The sequence below is a fragment of the Microcaecilia unicolor genome, chromosome 12 (genome assembly GCF_901765095.1).
Source record: "Microcaecilia unicolor chromosome 12, aMicUni1.1, whole genome shotgun sequence".
Lineage (NCBI taxonomy): Eukaryota > Metazoa > Chordata > Amphibia > Gymnophiona > Siphonopidae > Microcaecilia > Microcaecilia unicolor.
Window position 1 is genome coordinate 32411754 of NC_044042.1, and position 26142 is coordinate 32437895.

The 26142-nt window shown below is 42.5% G+C and overlaps 1 protein-coding gene across 2 annotated transcripts in view; it reads left to right on the forward strand.

The window, feature by feature from the left end:
• The window catches only part of ARHGEF12 (Rho guanine nucleotide exchange factor 12), a 159080-nt gene that overhangs the window by 46838 nt on the left and 86100 nt on the right, over nt 1–26142 (forward strand). The window contains exons 5-12 of one of the 2 annotated variants that reach the window (XM_030220358.1): nt 7605–7661; nt 15851–15949; nt 16223–16272; nt 18223–18280; nt 19149–19330; nt 20397–20474; nt 25117–25236; nt 25836–25970. In XM_030220358.1, coding sequence (XP_030076218.1) covers nt 7605–7661; nt 15851–15949; nt 16223–16272; nt 18223–18280; nt 19149–19330; nt 20397–20474; nt 25117–25236; nt 25836–25970 — 779 coding nt within the window. The remainder of the gene's footprint in view (nt 1–7604; nt 7662–15850; nt 15950–16222; nt 16273–18222; nt 18281–19148; nt 19331–20396; nt 20475–25116; nt 25237–25835; nt 25971–26142) is intronic. The other variant, XM_030220359.1, reaches the window with a different exon arrangement.

Sequence of the window (26142 nt, forward strand, 5' to 3'; positions counted from 1 at the left end):
GGTCACAAGTACATGGCAAAAACCCAATTAGTAACTACATTCCATGCTACCAATCTAGGGGCGAGCAGTGGCTTCCCCCATGTTCATCTCAATATGGACTTTTCCTCCAGGTACACTTAACAGCCGTTACCACATCCTCTGGCAGTGAGTTCCAGAGCTTAACTATTCTTTGAGTGAAAAAATATTTCCTCCTATTCGTTTTAAAAATATTTCCATGTAATTTCATTGAGTGTTCCCTGGTCTTTGTACTTTTTGAAAGAGTGAAAATCGATGTACTTCTAGCCGTTCTATACAACTCAGGATTTTATAGACGTCAGTCATATCCCCCCTCAGCCATCTGTTTTCCAAGCTGAAGAGCCCTAACCTACTACTACTACTACTACTACTACTATTTAGCATTTCTATAGTGCTACAAGGCGTACGCAGCGCTAACCTCTTTAGCCTTTCCTCATATCGGAGGAGTTCCATCCCCTTTATCATTTTGGTCTCTCTTCTTTGAACCTTTTCTAATTCTGCTATATCTTTTTGGAGATACGGCGACCAAATTTGAACGCAATGCTCAAGGTGAGGTCGCACCATGGAGCGATACAGAGGCATTATAATATTCTTGGTCTTATTTTGTATCCCTTTCCTAGCATTATGTTTGGTTTTTTTGGCCACTGCCGCACAATGGGCAGAAGATTTCAGCGTAGACACCTAGAATCAGAGGATGATGCTGAATCAAACACCCCATCGGGAGAGCCCGAGGGCCTGTGTTCTGATAGCCCTCTCTCCCCCTTCCCAGGGATGTCTCTGTCCATTTAAAGTCTAGATCTATAATCCCGTGAGTCATCTGCAAATTTAATCATCTCACTTGTCGTTCCCTTTTCCAGATCATTTATAAATTTGTTAAATAGCACCGGTCCAGTACATATCCCTGTGGCACTCCACTATTCACTCTCCTCCGTTGAGAAAAATTGCGGTTTAACTCTACCCTCTGTTTTCTGTGCAATAACCAATCCACAGAAGGGTTGCCTCCTATCCTATGACTTTCTAATTTTCTCAGGAGTCTCTCATGAGGAACCTTGTCAAAATCTTTCTGATAATCCAGATACACTACATTTATCCACATGTTTATTTATGCCTTCAAAGAAATGAAGCAAATTGGTGAGGCAAGACTTGCCAATGCTGATTCTGTCCCATTAAACCATGTTTGTCTATGTGTTCCATAGTTTTATTCTTTATAATAGTTTCCACTATTCTCCCTGGCACTGAAGTTGGGCTTACTGGTCTGTAATTTCCCAGATCATCTTTGTTACACCACTTCTTACATTAATGATGTCACTAGAATCTTCAAAGCCTTTGCTTTCATCTGCTGGTAAAGGAACATAACCTGTGGGTGTGAACTGGTCCAGCAGATTTCAAGGAAAAGAAATTATCAGGTAAGAACAATTCTTTGTCTTTCCAGACCAGTCCCAACAAGTGGGTATATGCTCTCCTACCATAAGGTGGAGATTGAGAACCACTAAAACTGTTACATCACCCTGTAATGGTCCTGTGCAGCACTGAACCATCCAGTATTTCTTGGTCTCCAGCAAATGGTAGGTGAGTACCTGCGCAGCCCAGGACTAGTCTGGAGTGGTGGTTAGGTCTCTAGTTCTGGTGTTTGTTATATAGGGTGTTGAGTTTTGACCCCGTTTAGAGGAAAAAATAAATAAAAAAAAATTGGTGAGCAGGACTTTGGAACTTGGACCTTGTGGACTCTGGTTTGGTGCCTCAACTATCTATGTGTGTAAACACTGAAAATTTTGGGTCCTTCCCCTCCCACCCTTTGTCTGGAGTTGTTTCAGTCCTCTCCCCAGTTTGTCCAGGGAGGGGCGCCTTGTACCCCTCGGGAGAAGAACGAAGCAGTTAGCCTATAAAAGCACATAAATAAATACCAGCTGGCCAAGACCTGGAGTAGTCTGACCTTCAGGCCAGGGCATTAGTGCAGTGAGAAGTTCTGAGCAGCTAGGCACTGCAGAAACATCCCACCAGTAGGCATAGCAGCTCCGTCCCATATGATGAGCTGAGCCACGGCATTCTGGATCACCTGTAAAGCCTTGCATCAAGACATTGTAATTCCCCCAAACGGGGCATTACAATACAACTCCTGACAAAAAAACACATAGTTTGCACAGCAAGTCTAAAATCATTGATCTCCTTCAGTCAAATATACCTTTTTTGTTGTCTCTCATGGACTTTTCTCAGAGAAAAAGGGATCCATTATACTTACTCCCATACCAAAAAATGCATTAACTTCAAGAAGCGACGTAACCAGTTATAGACCAGTGACCTCCATATCCCTAATGACCAAGGTTATTATGGAAGGCATTGTTGCAACCCAACTTATGGATTACCTAGCCTTCTCTATTCTTCACAACTCTCAGTACTGAAACGATGTTAACCACTTTACTATCTAACTTTCGGAAAGATATTAGCCTAGGGAAAAAGATTGTAGTGTTACAATTTGATATGTCTGACGCATTTGATGTAGTTGAACATGGCATACTATTAAATTTACTAGATCACGTTGGGTTATGTGGAAATGTTCTTAAATGGTTCCAAGATTTTTTTGAAAACTAGATCATATCAGGTAAAAATGTCAGGTTCGATCTCACCCCCTTGGTTACCTGACTGGGACGTGCCACACGGTTCTCCTCTATCTCCTATCCTATTTAATGTTATGATGGCACCACTGGGTAATAAACTAGAGGCAGCAGGGTTTCATACATTTATTTATGCAGATGATGTTATATCAAAAATACAGAAGAAACCTGTCTTCGCAAAAAACACCAGTAATCAAAAACAGCGAAGATGACGCAAAAAACGGAAAAAAGGAAAAAAAAGGAAAAAAAACCAAAGATAAAAAAAGAACAGTGGAAAAATAAAAAATAATGAAAAGTGAAAAATGCAAAATACACAAATGGAAGAAAAAACTATACAAAACAAAACTATAAATGAAATACAAAAATCAAAAAAAGGGGACGACACAAGCAAAATGGAAAAAACTAAATAAATTTATTAAGATGATATGACTCGCAAATGTCATATCACCTTAATAAATTTATTTAGTTTTTTCCATTTTGCTTGTGTCGTCCCCTTTTTTTGATTTTTGTATTTCATTTATAGTTTTGTTTTGTATAGTTTTTTCTTCCATTTGTGTATTTTGCATTTTTCACTTTTCATTATTTTTTATTTTTCCACTGTTCTTTTTTTATCTTTGGTTTTTTTTCCTTTTTTTTCCTTTTTTTCCTTTTTTCCGTTTTTTGCGTCATCTTCGCTGTTTTTGATTACTGATGATGTTATATCTACATCCATTTAGATATGGCATCTTTGAAATTATTGATGATCGTCTTCCACATTTTATATGGCTTAGCCCCTGACTACATGCAACACCTTGTAGAACTCCCTCTACAAAATGCTGTCCTTGGGGCTCGAGATTACTTATCACTTCACTTCCCAGACTGCAAGAATCTAGTTTATAAATCTGTTCATTTGGCAGGTTTCACTTATTAGACCAGAAAATGGTGGAACTCCTTACCTAAACCCGTTAAATAGCAACATAACTACCTGAAGTTCTATAAAGTTTTAAAAGTTTTCCTCTTTAAAAAAATTTCTGTTCACAGAAAATGAACTCCCAACTCCTGGATTAACTAGCTCTGATGTTCATTTTGGTTTATAATGCTCCTCCTATCCCCAGTCTTTAATATCTGTATACTTTACTTGATATTCAGTTGTTCTTTGTTTCTGCTGTCTATTACAATTGTGTTACAATTAATCATCCTTTTGCTGTTATTGTATCACGGATATCCTACTTTCTTGATGGTGTCAATAATCTCTGTTGTAAGCCACGGTGAACTCGAGAATTCTTGGGATAATGTGGAATATAAATGTCATAAATAAATAAACTTGTACGGAGATAATATTGGTTTCAAAAGACAACAATCGAAGGTGAAAAAAAGAGCACTGGATCTGCAGTAACCTGATCTTGCATATTAAGCCTGCAATCCAGCATCACTCCCAACCCTTTCAAACAACATTTCACAGATAAAGCAACAGCACCAATTTCCACCATAACTGGCCGTTAGTCAGTTTCCTGTCTCCCAACAAACATAATTTCTGTTTTGTGCACATTCAGCAGCATCTTATTCATACACATCCAACCACTGCTTTCCAAAAAATATTCTATCAATTTCACTGGCACTTCAGTTTCCTAGTCTGATGCTGGGAAGAAAAACTGCACATCATCTGCATAAAAATGGCAACTGCAAACCAATCGTACACCTTACCATTAATCCACCAGTTCCACCTCCACTGTGCCATATGCAGAGGTAATATCTAAAGAGACAAACAATAGGTCTGGTTATCATCAAACCCATAATGCAGTTCATCTTCCACACTGTGCCCCACTCTAAACCCATACTGACATGGGTACACAAGCTCCATCAACTGATTCAAGACAGCTCTTTCAATAATTGTAGCCACAAACGACAAAACAGATATGGGCTTGTGTCAGAGTCGGGAGGATCTTTGAAGATTGGTGTGATGATGGGAAAGGTAGGGGTTCCTTCCGCTTAAAGCATTGATAGATGAGGTCTTGGAATTCCACAGGATGGTCTGGGCAAAGTGTTGGCATAGCCCTCACTGAAGGTACAATTAGTGGGAATTGCATGTTTTATGGAACTGGTGCAATGCCAGCCCCTGGCTTTCTATACAGATGCTTCTCAGTTTCTCAAAGGCATTAAGCATATTAGACTGCCTTTCAGGAGGATTGTCCCTTCCTGGGATTTGAATCTGGTATTGTCTGCCTTGGTCCAGGCACCCTTTTAATCCCTTTGGTAAGTAATGTTTAAGGTTCTTACTAAAAAAGTGATATTGTTTGGTAGCTATCACCTTGGTTAGTCAGATTTTGGAGTTCCAGGTTCCTTCCTGTTCATCTTTTCTACTTCTGTCTGGGGAGAAGGGTGGTACTTCGACCTATACTATCTTTCCTTCCAAAGGTAGTTTCACATCTATCAGTCTGTCTATTTTCCAGTGTTTGCCCGGGAGGAAATTTTGGAAGGTGGGGAGCATCTTTATTGTCTGGATGTGTGCAGAACCTTGCTCTCTTACTTGAAGAGGATGAAGGAGTTTCATAAATTCAAAAAATTCTGTGTTGTTTGGAGGCCTGAAGAAGGGTAAAGTGGTTTTAAAGGGCATGGTGACTAGGTAGCTTAAGGAGGCTTTTAGTTTAACATATCTGATCAAAGGGAAACCATAGGCTTCTTCGTGGTAGAGTGTTGCTTTTTTCTTTCACAGGATATTTGCAGAGTGGCAACTTGGTCGACTCTATGTTCATAGATGAAGCATTACAGATTGGATGTACGGATGTGGCAGGATGCGGCCTTTGGAGCCAAAGTGTTAGTGACTGTGTTGTCAGCATCCTACCCTCATTGAGTACTTCTTTGGTATTCTCCACTTATTGGGACTGGTCTGGAGAGATAAGGAAGGAGACATTAAATCTTACCTGCTAATCTACTTTCCTTAAATCTCTCCAGACCAGTCCTGAACCCATTCAGACATCAGTGCCTGTGTTTGTTAGTTTGTGATTGGAGAGCATGAAAAAGAAAAGTATCTACAGCTGGAGTTCCTGCCTCCTGCAAGGTCAGACTATTTGTTTTTTCCAGGTTGGTTACCAAATAAATAAACGAGAGAGGAAAACATTCTTGGTTGTTTTCTTCTTCTGGGTTCTTGGGGGTCATCTTTTGATTCTATTAACTTGCTTGGTCAATAGAAATACTGGCTGGTTCCATGCTGGAGTCTTCAAGGGTGATGTCATAGATCTCAGTCACCATGTGCTGGTAGGAGAGCACATACCCACTCATCAGGACTGGTCTGGAGAGAGACTCGAAGAAAGAAAATAAGCAGGTGAGATCTAATTTCTCCGTTTCACCTTACTGATAGATATGTTCTCTAAAGGGGGAGGGGCATGAGAGGTTCGTGCCCTGGGCACAGAGCAGAGAAAAAAATGTATTTTCATGGTGCTGTAATCCATTTGAGCAAAATACAGAGGTTGCTGTAGAGGCAGGATCAGCTGTAGCTGTGGAGTTGGTAGTAGCAACATCAGTGGAGGATAGAAGAAACATCAGCTTGTAGGCGTGGGATTAGAGGCAGCCATCCAGGATGGGAAAGAGGCTGGTGGAAACTGACTGGATAAGAGAGTAAGTCTGGTGGGGCAACCAGGAGGGGTGTGGGGAGATGAGAGAGACCAGTAGAGACAGAATGGGGAGGGGAAGCAGAGATGACTAATGAGGAAGGGATAGGTTTGATGCTAAGTGGTTCCCTGAACTTTTTGGAGATTAATAAGAGGTCCACACAAGCAAAAAGTGAGGTCATCCAAGAAATGTTTCATTATATATTAGATTAGAACTCAGCTCTTGTATATCAACTAACCCTAGTAGCTGGCCCCTGGCCTTGGACCACTGGCTGGTAGCTTCTTCTCTGGTGATGACCTGCTGGCCTTTCTGTTCAGGACACATAGTATTTCACTGGACAACCCAGCAAGGTTTGTGGCATAGTTTAGAGATGCTTTGTTCTTATTTTCTTTCCTCTGTATATACTATGGCTGTTACTGGCTGTTCTCCGTAGCATGGTCTGAACTCTAACCTCACTGACTCTTGTCCTGAGGGGTTTCAGCTGATACATGGCATTGACCTCTTGTGTGATTTGAAGCAACTTCTAACCTTACTGACTGCTTGTTTGGTGTGAGCTAACCTAACTTGAATAACTGTTCCATGTTTATAACAATGTGTTTGAACAAACATCTTGGAAATGAATCTGGACAGTATTCCCCCGTTCCTTTCTGTCTGCTTCCCAGCCAGCTTTTCACGTGCTTGCGTTCTGCTGCACCCCGTTGATGCAAGGGCCCAGGATGTGGGAAATCAAGAGAGCTTTGAAGGCTAGAGAACATGACAGGGCGAGGTATGTTGCTTTACAGATAGCAAAGTGAGATAACAGTTTGGGTTTCTCTATACTTTGTCCCATGGATGAAACATACAGGAATAAACAAGGAAGCCTGAAGGTGATTTTACCTTATCTTTAGTTTAAAGGCATGAATATGATTTTAGGAGGGGACCTTTGCATGATTCCCAAATTGGGAGCTCTGAGACTTTCCACTGAGAACCTATGTAGTTCTTATACTGCCTGTACATGAACCTTAAGCCTCTGTATGAGTCTTTCTCACCTGCAGTCCTGCTCTGTTTGTATGGGTCTCTCCCATCTGCAGTGCTGCTTGGTTAAGAGGTGTGTATATATCAGTTTCTTCTGAGTAGTAGTTCATGGGAATTTGTCAATGTGCCAGGTAATATTTTTGGTATTCTATAATACAGTCGGAAAGACACTGGCTAGGATTGTCTATAATTGCATGTTACTATGATGCAGGTCCTCCCATTGCACCATGTTGTCATAACTGTAGGTACTATCATCAATGTTGTTCACACCCTGTTTGTGTTGTACAATTTAACCTGTTCTGTTTTCCATGAAGGTGTCCTGTGTGTCTGCATTTCTTGTATCTTTATTTCTCCTTCTCTCCTGCTATTGTGCAGATAGTGCTTCAAGGAAGACAAAATCTAGTTGGGATGAGAGTAGACACGAGACGTATGGTAAGCTGAAGTGGCCTGTGTGGCACTGATCCTTTTCAAAGCACTGGTTCTGTGCTGCTTGCATGTGCTTCTGTTTCCTTTTTCCTCTAACCCCCTTTATCTCTGCATGCCACTTTATGCAGTGTGGTGTTTGAAAGAGGGAGAATGAATGATTTTCAGATTTTCAGGATGCAGGAGCTTAGCGTAGCCTTGTGATTCTGACCTGTACCATATGGCCACTTCTGCCGCTCACCCCCTAGCTTCCATACCTTTTCTAACCAGTGTAGCCCCAGCCTATGTGCTTTTCAAATCTGTCATTTTTATCTGCTTTTGGAGCATCCATATTTGATTATGCTTCCTAGATGTTGAGACTGATGCTATGGCAATGCAGACTCACAAAACCACAGAAAATAGACCTTGCAGTATCACAGGCCCTTTATAACTCTTAATCTTGCAGTATTTGCCCTCTGAGTGTGTGTTTCGGGGAGCCTGGTGCTTTCTGATGCACTTGTGTGCTGCACAAATGTATATATAAGAGAAGGGCAGAGTCTGACTCATCATTATACTAATTCAGTCCACGTCTAGTATAGAAACCACACACTGTGGCATTCAACAGGAGCTGCAGTGAGGTTGGAGAGCTGGCATTCCAGGATGGAAATCTGTGGTGTGAGGAACTGTTCTGCTATCTGCAGGTGTTTCCTGACCTGGCATCGAGGAAAGGAAAAAATGAAGACTTGCTGTGAGGAATGATCCCAGTATTCTGTGTTTCTGTTTCTTGCTATGCGCTGAAAACAGGCTGTTTGCTTTGGAAGATTCTGCATTATTTAAGAGCCTTTTGGGTAGAAACATAATACTAATTTGCTTTCTGGTGACTGGATGCTAGTATGCTGAGTATAGCATGCCATTGGGTGGTTAATAATGGTAACACTTTAGAGTGGTATTAAGCATGGGCAGAGTTGCTTTTCCAGGAGCAGCAAAATGTATGTATAACCACAGTTGGGTAGAAGATGGGGATTCTTTCTATTGTAACTATTTTCTTAACATTAATTAAAAAAAATGAGCCATTGGCTTCATCCCACTTCTAACAGGCAAAACTGACAGTATAAGTCTGACAACTGATTGGAAAACATGAAGCAATGGAATATTCTAACAACTTTTCAGCTGCAATGGGGGGGGGGGGGGGGGGGGGGAGCCCTTGGGAAAGAGCTGCTTTTGCTGATGAAATGCTGCTTCCTTTGATTCAGGATTTCAAACGTTTGGTGATTAATGTCTGGGGATTAAATCACAATGTGCAGGTTCATAACTTAAGTTTTGCCCTGAAAGTCTTTAACAGGTATTTCTAATGTATAAATGTGCATGTGTATGAAATATGTTTAGAAAATAATTTTCAAAGCTATTTATGTGGGTACAAAACATTTTAGCTACATTAATCAACTGTCTGAAAATTGCTCTCCCCCATTGCAGCTTAAAGTATGCATGATGTTCCACAGTTCATCTACATGTAGCCACACTGAAAGGAGGTATTAGTTTGAAAAAGGGAAGGTACTTTCATAAGCTGCATTTTCAATTCTACACAAATACTTTTCTGGCAGAAATGCAGAGCAAATGGCTGTGTATTTTGTACCTGTGGCACGTTTCAAAATAAAATATACTCTTAATATTACTTTGAAAATTTGTGCAGATGTACACAAATTCACATGTAGAGTAATTTGAAGCTGAGGATGATAGCAGGACCACAGCATTTTCTATGAAGTAGGCACAAGTTTGAAGTCTTGTCTGTCTGTATTATTTAGATTGTAAGCTCTTTTGAGCAGGGACTGTCTCTCTATGTCAGGTGTTCAGTGCTGCATGCGTCTGGTAGCGCTATACAAATGCTAATAATAAAATAAAATATAATTCCCTCTTCTTCTGGAATTATCCTCCAAAGAATCATGGAGATTGGAGTGTTTTCTGACCCTCATCACTCAGAACAAGGGGTCACTTCTACATCCCAACCTCCAGTCTCTGGCTCTCAGATGTTGAGAGACTAGAATTTGCTTCCTTGGGTCTCTCTGAGGGTGTCTCCCAGGTCTTGCTGGCTTCCAGGAAAGATTCCACTAAGAGGTGTTACTCTTTTAAATGGAGGAGTTTTGCCATCTGGTGTGAGAGCAAGGCCTTAAATCCCCTTACTTGCCTTACACAGACCCTGCTTGAATACCTTCTACACTTATCAGAGTCTGGTCTCAAGACCAACTCTGTAAGGGTTCACCTCATTTCAATTTTTGTATACTGCTAATATCCCCTTTCCAGGGTTCAGTGCAGTTTACATTCTAGGTGAGACAAAAGCAGATAGTGTTAGTGTGCGGTATGAGAAACATTAGAGACCATTGGTGTAATGCATGAGACTAAAAACGTTAAAGGAAAGGGCAGCAGTTGATACTAGGTAGTAGAAGTCATGATGGATTATTTTGAAGCGGTCTTTAGGAAGAGAAAGATTGTTAGCCTCTTCATGAAGCTGAGGTTACTGTTTTCTGTTCTGATGGGAATAGATAGAGAGTTCCATATTTTGTCTCCAAGTATGGGGAATAGAGAGCTGAAAATCTTCTGATTTTGAATGTCTTTTGAAAAGGTGATGTTAGCATTAGTTGTTGTTTTGGTCTGTTAGGCTGGACCAGAGCGGACTTGGTCAGAAGTTCAGAGGTGAAGCCCTTTAAGATTTGAAAACTTAACAAGCAGCTTTAAACTTGAGTCTTTCTTCTATGGGAAGCTAGTGCAGTTTGTTTAGATAGTTGAAACACTGATATATTTATTCAATCTGTATGTTAGTCTTGCAGCTGTATTCTGTATGATTAGCAGTTTTTTTCTGATACTGACATTTAATACGAAAATTCAAAACTGCATAAGCAAGTATAAAATAGAAACTAAACATACAATATTTGCTTAAATACGTTAGAACAAATTGTTCCGCACCAAAAAATATTATATGATTTTTACAATTGGCCTTTAATACGAAGAAATAGAACGTTACAGTAATCCAAGTGAGGTAGGACTAACATTTGGATTGCGAAAGCTTTTTGGTCGAAGAATGGGCTGACTAGACGTAGCTGTCTCATTTTGAATAGTGTTTTCTTCCATAGCTGATTACTATGGGAAGAGAAGGTGAGTGGAGAATCAAGCAAGACCCCTAATACTCTGGTTTCAGATGTGACTGTAAAGCTTTGACCATTGGACAAAGATATTGATGTGGGACTTCAACTCCCTGATTTTGGAACCACAGGACCTTGATTTTTTGTGCATTCAGTTTATTGGTCAGGGCCCAGGTGCTAACAGCAGTCATACCATTCGCTACAGACTGAGTTGGATCTTTGATGCTGTTAGTGGTAAGAGAAGCAGGATGTCATCCGTGTAGGATAATAGTAGTTCATTAAGTCGCAGTGTGAGGCAAGAGATGACATAAAGAGGTTGAACAGGATCGGTGAAAGGGGAGATCCCTGTGAGACCCCGCAGTTAGTAGACCAGTAGTTGAAAAGTTGGTTGTTTTGCTTGACAGAGTAGCTTTGATTTGAAAGGAGTTTACTGAACCATTTGAGCACAGTCTCTGTTATTCCTATCTGATCCAGGTGTTTGAGTAGCAATGTGTGATCAACCGCATCAAATGCCACCAATATATCGAATTGGAGAAGAATTACTTGGTCGCCTTTGGATAGGCGTTGTTTGACTTATGTAATCAAAACTAGCAGTAATGTTTCCGTACTATGTGACGATCTGAAGCCAAATTGTGACCAGTGTAAAATAGAAAATTTTTCGAGATAAAAAGAGAGTTTTTTACTAATGTAGGTTTCTAGTAAAAAGGGGTATGCTTGCCACTGGATAGTAGTTTGCAGGCAATGTTAAGTCTAACCCAGATCCCTTCACCTTAGTGTAATTAGCGTTTATCATCAATGTGTAGAAGGTAAGCCCATCTGTGGACAGCCTCTAGTTGTTCGTTTCATGAGAGGTTTGCTTTTGTCAAAGCCCTCTGTCAGACCTCCACCAGTGTCATGGGATCTCAACGTCATTCTCACCCAGCTGATGAAAGCTTCTTTTAAGTCACTGAATTCCTGCCATCTGAAGTACTTGACCTGGAAGGTCATTTTCTTGGTGGCTGTTACTTCAGCTCATAGAGTCAGTGAGCTTCAGGCCTTAGTGGTGGATGCACCTTATACTGAGTTTAATCACAACAGAGTAATTCTGAAAGTAGTGTCAGAATTCCATCTGAACCAGCTGATTGTCTTGCCAACTTTCTTTCCCCAACCTTATGCCCATCCTGGCAAAAGCGGCTTACACACTTTGAATTGCTAGAGAGCATTGCCCTATTACATGGAGTGGACAAGGCCCCACAGCTTTTTCTTCCTTTTGATCCCAACAGGATTGGGGTCTCCATCAGGAAGCACACCATTTATATTTGGCTGGCAGATTACATTTCCTTCACTTATGCCCAGGCTGGGCTGGCCTTGGAGGGTCATGTCACAGCTCATAATGTCAGAGCCATGGCTGCATCGGTAGCCCACTTGAGGTCAGCCTCCATTGAAGAAATTTGCAAGGCTGCGACGTGGTCTTCACTCCACACAGTCACATCACACTATTGCCTTGAGCAGGATACCCGTTTCAACAGTCGGTTCATTTCGGGCAGACAGTGTTGCAGAATCTGTTTGGGGGCTAGAATCCAACTCCACCCTCCTAGGCCCGTTTTATTCTGTTCCAGGCTGCACTCTCATTCATATTGTATATAGTTTCAGGTTAATCTGTGTTAAGTCCTCGCCATTGCGAGGCCCAGTTGACCAATATTTGTTGTTTTTGGTGAGCCTGGATGCTAGGGATTCCCCACTTGTAAGAATATATAAGCCTGCTTGTCCTCAGAAAAAGCTAAGTTACTTACCTGTAGCAGATATTCTCCGAGGACAGCAGGCTTTATGTTCTCACAATCCCTCTCACCTCCCCTTGGAGTTGTCTCAGTTAATTTTACTTTATTTTTTGCTATAGTATTAAACTGAGGAGACTGTGTTCTCACAGCAGGCGGGAAGGCACTCGTGCGTGAGCGGTGCCGCGTGTCTTGCGCTCCACAACGCTCTCATTTAGCTATGGTAATTGCCAGACCAAGTGACACGGATTTGCACACGCAACTTAATTACGTAATAAGCCAATCAGCGCCAATAATTGCCACTTAAGCAATTATTGACACTTATTGCCAGATGCACTAAACTTAATGAGCCATTAACGAGCAAGTAGTAAACCCTGGCATGCACTAAAGACTTTTTTCCGACAACGGTAGCAGCTAACGAAAACGGAATGCAGATGAGCAAATTGTGTTGAAACCCTATTGTAATGAGATGCACTAATCTTTTCCGATTGCCTTAACACTGGAAAATCTAACGAGAGGTCTGTACCTCTCGTTGGGGCTGCGCGGGATTGAAAAACTGCTACAAAAGTAAAAAAACAAAAAATCGGGGGGAAAAAAAGTCAGTGCAATAATAAAAATGTCTATTTTGGCCGTCATCCTCCCCCCCCCCCTGAAGACGCCGCACTGCTCACCCCCTCCGATGCACCTTGATCCAGAGGACAGTGCAGTTGAGGACACCCATTCAAAAAAAACGCCCATTTTGGCCGCCTCCCCCCCCCCCCCCCCCCTTGCAATAATAAAAATGTCTTTTTTTGGCAGTGCTTCACTAAGCTGAGAGACCTGGAAGTCCCTGAGCCAATCACAGCACGTTTAGCTCGGCACATCAGCTGAGTGAAGCACTGCCAAAAAAGACATTTTATTATTGCAAAGGGGGGGGGGGGAGGCGGCCAAAATGGGCGCCCATCCAAAAAAAAAAACATCCATTTTGGCCTCCTTAATAATAAAAACGTCTTTTTTGGCAGTGCTACATTCAGCTGAGAGACCTGGAAGTCCCTGAGCCAATCGCAATGCGTTTAGCCGAGCTAAACGTGCTGTGATTGGCTCAGAGACTTCCAGGTCTCTCAGCTGAGTGAAGCACTGCCAAAAAAGATGTTTTTATTACTGCAGGGGAGAATGACAGCCAAAATGGACGGTTTTTTTGGATGGGCGTCCTCAACTGCACTGTCCTCTGTCGAGCCGCATCGGAGGGGGTGAGCAGCACGGCATCTTCAGGCGGCACAGGGCGGCGTATTTGGCATGCGCAGAGCAGCCAGCATAACGCTTGGCTGCTCTGCGCATGCTCGACTGGCCGACTGTTTAACAACGGAATAGAGAATGCAAGTGAGCTACAACGAGCAGCTCGTTTCCATTCCTGTTCCTTGATGCATGCCCATTCCTTACCGATTCGCTAAGGGTCGGTAAGGAAAGGGCTTTAACGAGTCTTTAGTGCATCTTGCCCTTAATTGTCATTAATTATAATTTATATTCAGAATTGACTAAGCATATTCTATAACATGATGCGTATAAATTCTAAGTCGCATAATTGAAAAGGGGGCATGGCGTGGGCGGGTCATGGGCGATTCTAAAGTCTATGCACATTGTTATAGAATACACCCAGTCCATGCCTAATTTAAGTATCGGCATTTACACCAAGTTTTACTTGTCATGACTGCCCTCGACTAAATTTAGTCGCACAATCAGGCACTCGGCATAATCTATAAACTGCGCGAAAATTTAGGCTTCTATAAAGTATACCTAAATTTAGGCATCCTGAATGTATTTTTAAGTTTGAACTATGTATGAGGATGCTGGACATGATGCTTTCGGCCTGGGTAAGCTGCATGGTTCAGCCTATTTGGGTTTTTAAAGGCTGTAGGTTGCTGTTATAAAACTTATCAATTTAAAATTAAGCAAAACCTGAGATTTTAAGATGAAAAAATCAGTTATATTCTGTTTACTCTAGGAATATTATAATTTAGAATATTTTTTTATATTTATTCTTCTAACAGATATGCATCATTGGTCATTGGGTAACATAACAATAATACTTATATACTGCTATAACCAAAAAGTTCTAAGCAGTTCACATATCAAAAGAAAAGAACCAGGACATACTCCCAAGAATAACAAGAATCCAGTGGCGTACCTAGCTTGTTGGCCACCCTGGGCGGGTTGCTGCTACACCCCCCGATATGCATCACACCCCTCACCTTTCCTCCTAGTAAGGAGGTGCGTGACTGTTGTCTCTGCTGGTCACCTGACCTGGAACAGGAAGTAACGTCAGAGGGAGCAGGGGACTGACTGAGCCAACAGCTGCGCACCCCCTTGCTGCCTGTACCTGGGGCGGACTGTCCGCACTGCCCTGCCCTGCCCTTGATAAAAATACTAGTTATAAGATTCCTTCTAAAAGACTGATGAATAAACTAGATTAAAACATTTAAACCATTGACCATTTTTTCCTATCCTTTTACATGTCAGTCTGTATCTTCTGATATTACCCTCTTATTTTCAGTGACTTCCCTATCCTGTATCATTTTTCTACGTCATGTTGAGGCAAAAATGATTTTTTTCAGTAGCATGTCTGATGGCATAACAGTTAGAGGGAGAGCTAGTGACTTATTGTGGGTGCAGAAAAACTGCTTTCCTGACAAGATGTAAGAGCACAGCTTGCTGGTTTATTCAGTGCTAATTGCTGCAGTCATTTGCATTTCATCAGATGGTTACGTTTTTTTTTTTCCAGTGAAGATAAATTGAATATTGAAAATCTTTATAGGCATGAATATGCAGTAAATCAAGGTGTGTAGTTTAAACCGTTTTCTTTAGTGCAGAGCTAGCAGCTGCTACCAATCTTTCATTCATTGCTGTCACAGTACTAGTACAGGCTTCAAAGACTCATTAAAATTATCCTCCTTTAACACATCTTGGAAGGTGTAGAGAACTCTGGTATTACAAAGTATGTACAGCTCTAGCTTCTTAGCCAATCTGCTTGACTTCTCAGATCATCTCAAAAATACCTGTCAAGGAGTTACTGATTTCAGATACTATCCTTGGAAAGTGGTTTTTCATCCCAAAGGGCTGTTCAAAAAAATTATCTCCTTTTATACCCATATCCATTTTTAGGGATAGAGAAGGAGCAAAGAGCTGATCTGATTGTGTTTTACTTCTGTATCTCGATACAAATGCTTCCATTTTGCCCTCCATTGTTGTTCTGAGGCCTGCCTCCTGACTTTTTGCTTTGTTTTATCTTTTGATGCTCTCTTGTTGAGATTGAATTAACACTATAGCCCTCTGGGTTTTCCATCTTTCTGTTTAGGACTGGTTCAGCGGTGTGTGATTATCCAGCGGGATGACAATGGGTTTGGACTGACAGTCAGTGGTGACAACCCCGTCTTTGTGCAATCTGTTAAAGAAGGTACTTATTTCTGGTATAGTAGACACCTGTGTGAGGTGTAACTTCAAACACAGACCTCCTACCTATGAGTGACAAGAGATTATAAGAGCATGAGAATAAACTATAAAGTTCTTCCAAAGAGTGAGCAGAGTTGGGTTGGACACATAAGATGCTAACAAGTCCATTTGAAGAATCTGATAAGGGAGGGTCTGGTGAATATTTTTTTTCCTGTGTTCTCTGATGGTGAGGTAAGAACATCTGTATCTATGGATTGATGCTGTTTTATTTTTATAGATGGAGCAGCAATGCGGGCTGGGGTGCAAACAGGAGACAGAATCATCAAGGTAACAAAGAGCTAGACATAGTAGAATCTTGTCGTGTACAGGCATAATGCTCTTTAGATTGAAAATTTTTCATTGGTAACCCTCCCCCCGCCCCCCATTTCTTGACTGTACCTGATATCATACTGCTAGTGTATGGCAACCTCATTAAATCCTAATCACAGTTGCCTTGAACTCAAGATGAGGAACTCACCTCCACTATCATCAACAGTCTGTGTGATCAAGATATTGAATGATTTTTTTTTTTTTTTTTTTTTTGGGGGGGGGGGGGGGGGTTGCCAGGTTTTTGAAGCCTGGATTGGCCACTGTCAGAGACAGGATGTTGGGCTTGATGGACCCTTGGTCTTTCCCAGTATGGCGGTGCTTATGTACTTATGTACTCTTTCAGAACTCATCTCAGAACCACCACGCAACCTTCAGTCCAGCTATGAGGGTCAATTTGCCCGGGTTAATGCACAAACTCTTGCTTTCTCACAATAGGGACTGCTTTGAGCACTCTGTCAATATGGAGGCACTCAGCATCTCTAAGCTTGGGAGACACCCAGTTGTGTGCCTGATTCAATCCTGCTTGTCACAGAAAAGAGCAATGTTGCTTACCTGTAGCAGCACACAGTCCCACCCAAGTCTCTAAGAGTTGTTTTTCATTCTATAGCTTTAGAACTGAGGAACTAAGGAGACCACTGTGCATGGAAAGGTCACCCATGCTTGGAACTTTAAACTAAATCCCTGATGCACAAAACTCTGGTGCTGTAAAAGAGCAGTGCTGGAAAAACACTGAGCCAGAGTTACCGACCAATCTTCAACACTATCAGCATGCAAGTTATATACATGCTGTTAGTTTTGAGCATTGGTTGGTAAAAAGGTCTGAGTTTTCCTGGCACATGCTCACAAAAGCTGTGCCTACCGCATATGTGGGCATGTCCAGCAATAATTAGACCCCTCCTGAACCCCCCCTAATCTTTAATACTCCCTGGTGGTCCAGCAGACCATGACTCCTCTCCCCAAACAAAACCTTTAAAACCTCCCTGGTTGTCCAGCAGACCCCCTCCTGATCCCCCATGCCCCCCTAGAACCAAAATGTCCAGTGGGAACCCCCTCTCGAGCCCCCCCCCCCCCCGCAACTCAAACTCCCTGGTGGTCTAGTGAGACCCCACCCCTCCCCTCTGTATACCTTGTAAGAGTTGGAGGCAGGAGCAATGCCTACTCCCTCTTGCCTCTGAGCCCACCCTTCTCACAATGGCGGAACTCGGCCCCTGCCCTGTGCGTCCTGGGATGCACTGGGAGGGGCTAAGCACCATAAACTCTTTATATGGTGTTTAGCCCCTCCCAGTGCTTCCCAGAATGCACCGAGCAGGGACTAGGCGCCGCCATTTTAAGAGTGGTGGGCCCCCAAGACAAGAGGGAGTAGGCGTTGCTCCTGCCTCCATTGCAAGCACGGTAAGCTTTGTGCATCGGGCCCTAAGTTCTGAGCTCTGGGAGAGTAGTTCTGTCCCAGTGCTGTCTACAGAAAGCAACATTGCTTTTTGTTCCTTTCTATCACATCCTGTATCTCATGATGCTTTGTGTATAAAGGACAAGAAAATCCCAGAAAATGATAGTTTTGAATTATGTTCTGTTCATTGTTCCCCCACCCCCTTTTTTTGTGTCCTATTTAATCTTGTTCATGTTCAACAACTGTATGCAGAAAAATTTGGTTTTGTAAGTAAACAGCTGTCCTGTCAGTTTTATTATTCAAATGGTGGTATATTAAATCTCAATAAATAAATAAATAAATAAATAGATAAAGGATGCAGAGACATTCTCCTTAGGTACCTTTTGTCTGTGACACTGGTGTGGATCTGTAGGTTGAGATGTTATAAAATTTATGTGCAAAGCTATTCACGTTAAGCTGTAAAGGTGCCAGTCTGTAGCCTGTTAGACAAGGCATCACTGTAAACAGCTATTTTTTTGCAGGTGAATGGAGCTCTTGTGACTCACTCCAACCATCTGGAGGTGGTTAAGCTAATTAAATGTAAGTAAATCTTGTCCATGCCATGTGGTTTTCCAACATCTTTAGACCCTGTTTGTTAACTAAAAATGCTGGTTAAATCTTCTGTATAATTGACTCTGGTAATGTGCTCATGGCCCTTCCCAAGCAGATATTCAGATCGCATCATTACTTTTGATGTTGCTCCTATGGGCGTGGCCTAGGGGTGTGACAGTTCCTTGTCAATAATGAGTCTTGAGGTGATGATCCTGAAAGAATAAGAGGAGAACTGGCATCTATGAAGGTAGTCATGCCTCGGTTCAATGATTTAACAATTCTCCATGCTTTTGGCAAATATGCTGGGAGAAATCTGTGTAATCCAAGTTTTGGAATTACAGCTCAAATCCCTTCAAGGAATGCAAAATATTTTCCTTTGATGTGTTTATAACTATAATATCAGACAGCAGTAGACCTATGTAATAAGGCAGAATATGTTGCCTAGAAAACTAGTTAATTTAGGAGACAGAGGGGGTCTATCAATCAAGTCTACAATAGCAAGTATATAAGAGCAGAAAGAAGAAAACTTGAGGCTCGGTGGGATATGCAGTTGTAATATCAGGCAAGAGACCCTGCAGTTCTTATCTGCTGTCAATTTCTATGATAAGTGATTTTATAAACTGCTAATGGAATCCATGGAAAACAAAATCAAGTAGAACTAATTGCTTTTTTGCAACTGTCATTTCAAAGACAAATTTGTGTTAGTGTGCTACAGAACTAATCCTCTGGATTACCATATAGAGAGAGTAAGATAGACAATCTGAAGATGTGTGACCTAGACAGACCTTTCAGCCTAACCAACTATATAACAATGTGACATGTTAATTTTCAAGGTAACTATTCCTTTCCTCCTCAGCTGGTTCTTATGTAGCACTCACAGTGCAGGGGCGCCCTCCTGGGTCACCCCATATACCACTGGCTGAAAATGAGGGGGATCCTGTTACATTTGGACAGAATTTGTCTCCTGTCACCACATCTCCTCGTTCACCCGGAGCATCTGGAAACGTGGAAAGGATCACCAGCCCTGTGTTAATGGGGGTAAGGGCACATCAGCAGAGACAAAAGCAATAGAATATTCTTGTGAAATAGCTCCTTTGCAGGAAGCATGGTCATAGGTAGGAATGTCTGAACAAGTTGAGGTTGAATTTGAAATAGGCAGATTTAAGCTTTGTTTGAATCTGAAGCAGTTTGGCCAAAAAAAGAAAAAAATCTGATGAAATCGTTTTTCCACTGCCCTTAAACAAATTTTCAAAAATTTGACCCACAATGTGAAAAACTTGCTTACGTGTTCTAGCAAGTCCAAAATCCATTTAAATTTACATGGGGACAATTTTCAAAGAGATTCTGAGTAAAATTGCCCATCATGGAGAAAAGAGACAGGGCCACGTTGGACTAGCAGGGTGTAATTTCTTTGTAGGTTTGCATTATCCTCCCAATTCTATAAAGGTCACCCAAAATAATTCAATGATTTTATTATTTGTGCTAACATGCACTTAAATGGCACCAATTATGATTTGGGTGCCAATCTGGCTACGTGCTATTCTGTAACAATGGGCGCCTGAATTGGATCGCACTTAACTCAAAAAGGGGTATGGCCATGGGAGGGCCATAGGCAGGTCAGGGCATTTGCAAAAGATGCATTAAGTGTTACAGAATAGCAGGGATCTGTGCCCAATTTGAGCGCTAGGATTTACATCAGGTTTCAGGTGGCATAAGTCCTCACACCCAAAGTTGAATGCCAAACTCGTCGCTAAATGTTATTCTAAAAAGAATGCTTATCCTGAAGCACCCTTTGTAGAATAGCATTGAGCACCACATTTTCAATACTATTTATAGAATCTGGCCCCTGTGTGGGGTTTAAGAGATCTCGTATAACTCTATCAGTTAACTTTTAGAAAGAAATCCTGCAAGCTCCCAGGCACAGGCTGAATATTACACTGTTAATGGAACATCAGTGTGCTTTCTGTCAAACTTAATTTGGAAAGATTTCCACTTTTGTAGTCCTGAGGCAGCACTGTCAGCTTTATTAATGAAAATGTTTGTCTGCATTTAAGGTGAAGATGTGTGGGGATGAATGTTTCTCTTGCTTATTCCTGTCTCTCAGGAGGAGAATAATATTGTCCACAATCAGAAGGTAGACATCCTGAGAAAAATGCTGCAAAAGGAGCAAGAACAGCTGCAGGTGAATAGCGATAGATGGATTTTTAACAATACAAGAGCCACATCATCTCAATATAATGCAGTGGAACTGTATTCGAAACCTGGAGAAATGCTTAAAACTTATAGAGTAAAAGAAGAAATATTATTTTGTGCTTCTTGGAATGTTGTTTAATGGATATTCTAATAAAAAGTGTTTTTATTTTGTAGTTATTGTATATATATATATATACAGTGGGGGAAATAAGTATTTGATCCCTTGCTGATTTTGTAAGTTTGCCCACTGACAAAGACATGAGCAGCCCATAATTGAAGGGTAGGTTATTGGTAACAGTGAGAGATAGCACATCACAAATTAAATCCGGAAAATCACATTGTGGAAAGTATATGAATTTATTTGCATTCTGCAGAGGGAAATAAGTATTTAATCCCTCTGGCAAACAAGACCTAATACTTGGTGGCAAAACCCTTGTTGGCAAGCACAGCGGTCAGACGTCTTCTGTAGTTGATGATGAGGTTTGCACACATGTCAGGAGGAATTTTGGTCCACTCCTCTTTGCAGATCATCTCTAAATCATTAAGAGTTCTGGGCTGTCGCTTGGCAACTCGCATCTTCAGCTCCCTCCATAAGTTTTCAATGGGATTAAGGTCTGGTGACTGGCTAGGCCACTCCATGACCCTAATGTGCTTCTTCCTGAGCCACTCCTTTGTTGCCTTGGCTGTATGTTTTGGGTCATTGTCGTGCTGGAAGACCCAGCCACGACCCATTTTTAAGGCCCTGGCGGAGGGAAGGAGGTTGTCACTCAGAATTGTACGGTACATGGCCCCATCCATTCTCCCATTGATGCGGTGAAGTAGTCCTGTGCCCTTAGCAGAGAAACACCCCCAAAACATAACATTTCCACCTCCATGCTTGACAGTGGGGACGGTGTTCTTTGGGTCATAGGCAGCATTTCTCTTCCTCCAAACACGGCGAGTTGAGTTCATGCCAAAGAGCTCAATTTTTGTCTCATCTGACCACAGCACCTTCTCCCAATCACTCTCGGCATCATCCAGGTGTTCACTGGCAAACTTCAGACGGGCCGTCACATGTGCCTTCCGGAGCAGGGGGACCTTGCGGGCACTGCAGGATTGCAATCCGTTATGTCGTAATGTGTTACCAATGGTTTTCGTGGTGACAGTGGTCCCAGCTGCCTTGAGATCATTGACAAGTTCCCCCCTTGTAGTTGTAGGCTGATTTCTAACCTTCCTCATGATCAAGGATACCCCACGAGGTGAGATTTTGCGTGGAGCCCCAGATCTTTGTCGATTGACAGTCATTTTGTACTTCTTCCATTTTCTTACTATGGCACCAACAGTTGTCTCCTTCTCGCCCAGCGTCTTACTGATGGTTTTGTAGCCCATTCCAGCCTTGTGCAGGTGTATGATCTTGTCCCTGACATCCTTAGACAGCTCCTTGCTCTTGGCCATTTTGTAGAGGTTAGAGTCTGACTGATTCACTGAGTCTGTGGACAGGTGTCTTTCATACAGGTGACCATTGCCGACAGCTGTCTGTCATGCAGGTAACGAGTTGATTTGGAGCATCTACCTGGTCTGTAGGGGCCAGATCTCTTACTGGTTGGTGGGGGATCAAATACTTATTTCCCTCTGCAGAATGCAAATAAATTCATATACTTTCCACAATGTGATTTTCCGGATTTAATTTGTGATGTGCTATCTCTCACTGTTACCAATAACCTACCCTTCAATTATGGGCTGCTCATGTCTTTGTCAGTGGGCAAACTTACAAAATCAGCAAGGGATCAAATACTTATTTCCCCCACTGTATATATATATATATATATACACCAGGGTCTAGGTCATCTGGGTGTCTAAAATTCTGTGCTCGCAAAAGCCCCAGCTGTGGTCAATCCACCTAGCTCAGTGATGGCGAACCTTTCAGAGACCGAGTGCCCAAACAGCAACCCAAAATCTAATTATTTATTGCAGGTGCCGGTACTCATTATGGGCGGGGTCACCACATATGACTCCACCCCTATGATAGCCACACCCCTTACACCAGCCATGGCGCATATAAACAGACATCATTGAAACTATTATACTAGTGTAGGAGAAAAAAATAACATGATTTTTTTTTCATTATAAATCATTTCTGTAAGCTGTTACAGCTCCAGTATACCCAGTGCAAAATAAGACAGCAGATGTAAATTCTCAAATTGGACATATTCCAAACACTAAAATGAAAATGAATTTTTATACCTTTGTTGTCTGGTGATTTTGTTTTTCTATCCATATTGGTCCTAGTCTCTGATTCTGCTGCTCTCTATCTGTTCTCTTAACTCCGTTTCCAGGTCTTCTTTTTCATTTATTTCTTTACTTTCTTCCTTTCTTCTTCATTTCTTGCCCTCCATCCATGTCCAGCCACCCTCCTCTCCCCTCCAGCCACCCATGTCCAGCCACCCTCCTCTCCCCTCCAGCCACCCATGTCCAGCCACCCTCCTCTCCCCCCTGCCCTCCCAGCACCAGGCATCCCTCCCTCCCTCCCACCCAGCAGCAAGCACCAGGCCTCCCTCCCTCCCACCAAGCACCAGGCCTCCCTCCCACCCACCCACCCAGCACCAGGCCTCCCTCCCTCTCTCCCTCGCATCCAGCATCAGGCAGGCCTCCTTCCCACCCAGCATCCAGCAGGCCTCCCTCCCACCCAGCACCAGGCAGGCCTCCCTCCCTCCGTCCGAGCACCAGGGCGCTCCCTCCTCCGAAATTTAAAAGGCATACCTGGTCGGGTTTAAGGCGGCGTTGGCAGCTAAAAGTGTGTTGTTTGCTCGTCACGCCTTCGGCCTTCCCTTCTGTCTCTAAAGCTCTGGTCCTGCCCTTGTGGAAACAGAAAATGAGGGCGGGACCAGAGCTTGAGAGACAGAAGGGAAGGCCGAAGGCGCGCCGAGCAAACAACACACTTTTTGCTGCCGGCACTGCCTTAACCCCGACTAGGTATGCCTTTTAAATTTCGGAGGAGGGGGGGCCCTGATGCTCGGAGGGACGGCGGGCAGGCGGCCTGGTGCTTGGTGGGAGGGCGGGCGGGCGGGCGGGCGGAGGGACCAACCAGCGACGGTGCGCGGACGGACCAGCAACGGCGCACGTGCCAACAGAGAGGGCTCTGCGTTCCTTCTCTGGCACGCATGCCATAGGTTCGCCATCACTGACCTAGCTCAACAGAAGCCTAAGATTTATTATTGTAGCCTAGGATTGCTAGATCAAATGGAAGAGGAGAGATCAGATGAAGAGGAGTAAACTCTGACTCTTTCCCACATGCAGCTTCTCTCAAATAACTATTATTTGGCTTGAACATCTACTTTTTAAAAATTAAACTACCCAAAGTTTACAAGATTTTGAAATGAATATATTCCAGAATATTCTTTTGGTTACCAGAGTGTAAACATTTGGAATGAAATACCATTAGAAGTAAGATCTGCTGTTGCTTATTTATTATTCTGTAAAACTTTAAACATCTGTTTTCACAATTGGCTAGAATGTTTTTGTATCTGTTTAATTATGTTTAAGCTGGTTGTAATTTCTTCCCAGGTATGTCATGGATCTCTTATTTGTGATCCACCTTCAATCCAACGGACACAGACGGAATAGAAATTGCAGAATAGAATAAAGGATTGAAGTGAGAGCTAGAGAGAGGGAAAAGGGAGAGTAAAGGCTGACAAACAGCAAAAATTAAGCAAACTTAAAAAGTAGATAAAAATGAATGTAAAGGTAGCCATTTTAGAAGGGCTATCCATGTTTGATACATGCATAAACTGACACTTAAATATCTTGCATAAATGTCTTACGTTCCCATTTTACAAAGCTAGGATATGCACGTGAAAAACCCAAGTGCGTGCAAATGGCAAGAGGGCATGGTCTGGGCAGGTTTTGGGAGGGAATGGGGCATACCCAGAAGATACACATTTATTCCCCATTTCAGAAAGGGAATAAACATGTTGGTGCTGACACTTTGACATCAGGATTTATACCTGCTCTTACTCATAGAGTACGGTAAGGTGCTAGTTTAGGCAGACGGTAAGGCTGCACGTACCTCCTGCCCAGACTTGCACCTTGCTCTAAATTGTTTGTGAGCCAATTCCCCCCCCCCCCCCCCCCCCCCCCCCCGTCCCATGGTTTCAGGGGATGTGGAGACAGGAGCACATCCCCTTCCACTCCTGCGTCATCTGGTACCAGCAGAAGAAACGGCGCCCTAGCAGGAGTCTTGTGAGATTACTGCCAGGAGTCAACCTCCCATACAAGGGCATTTTGCCAACTCTCACTGCTTATTACTGCCATCAGAGAAATGAGCCACCAGGAAGCACCATTTATTACCCCCAGAAAGGGAGCTCATGTCTCACTCCTTTGCTAAATTGACATTAAGCCCCACTGTAAAAATGCTGTATATGTACTGTTTTGCATTAAAAAGGGGGCAGAATTAAATTGTAGTGTGACTGTATGCGTTAATATTTTCTTGCCCTCGTGCTGATGTAAAGTAGGTTGGTACAAAAGTGCTGAATGAATTTTCAAAGGGAAATTTGGAGGAGAGTTTACCTTGGAAAATTTCTTGCAGGTCTGCAGCATTTTAGAATCACTCTGCCCAGAATATGTTATGCATTTACTGTTGTCCTATTTTTTAGTCCTTGCTGGAAGAATACAGTCGAGCTCCATCTACGCGACCCTTTAAGGAAATTCAAGAAGCAAAGAAACACCTTCATCAGCTTCAAGTGCAGCTCTGCAAAGCCACAGGCTTGTCTCAGGTAACAGCTTTGACGTACAGCAGTGGGGTGGGACCCCCAAATGGGGGTCATTTCATCAGTGGATGGGGTAACAGAAACAGGTAGGACCGTTGCCCAGTAGTAGCACTTGATATTGGGTCTGTGAGTCAGTGATTGTTCACTGGCCTCGCCTGTGGTCTTCCTGTTAAGCTGGGAACCCAGTGAGAGTACTGGGGTCTGTGAGCACACATAGACACACTGGGCCCTGGTGGCTTTTACTGTTGCTGCTGATAAATGGAGGAGAAGGGAGTGGAGATCCGATTTAGTCATCCTCTGAGATCACCTGAATTTTTAAGTATTAAAATAGGGTTATATTGGATAAAAGTCTAGAAAGCATTGACCTACAGAAATTGGTGCAGGCGGTGTGACAGGGTAACTCTACATTTTCCCTTGAGTGGAGGATACTTTTTAGCTGTGTAGTGCTGCCAAAGAATTTTACTGAACAGAGAGATCAGAAGTAGTACGTCAGCCTGCCGTAGACATTGGATGGATAAAGTTGAGTTCAGTATTGGAATAGGTGTCCTAATTATTCAGTTTCTTGCAGTATTTCACAGTTTTAGCTGAGCTTTTGTCTTTCTTAGGATGACATTTTGCTCCTGAAGTCTCCATCAGAAATGCTGCAGATAAGTGAACCCGAGGCAGAGAGTGGGGATGGACTAGGAAAGACTGACTTGAGCAGTGGAGATACGTCCCGATCAGACAACGAGATAGCTGATGTGGGTATTGGATGACATTAAACTTCTAGCTCTGGCTGTTTAAATTTCACTGATGGATAACATCTTTTAGCTTTCACATCAGAAAGTGGATAGTTCAGCTGCAATGCTGATGATGTTAGCTATACAGACCTTTTAGTTCTCTCCACCACACATTTCTTCCTCGCTTGCCAGA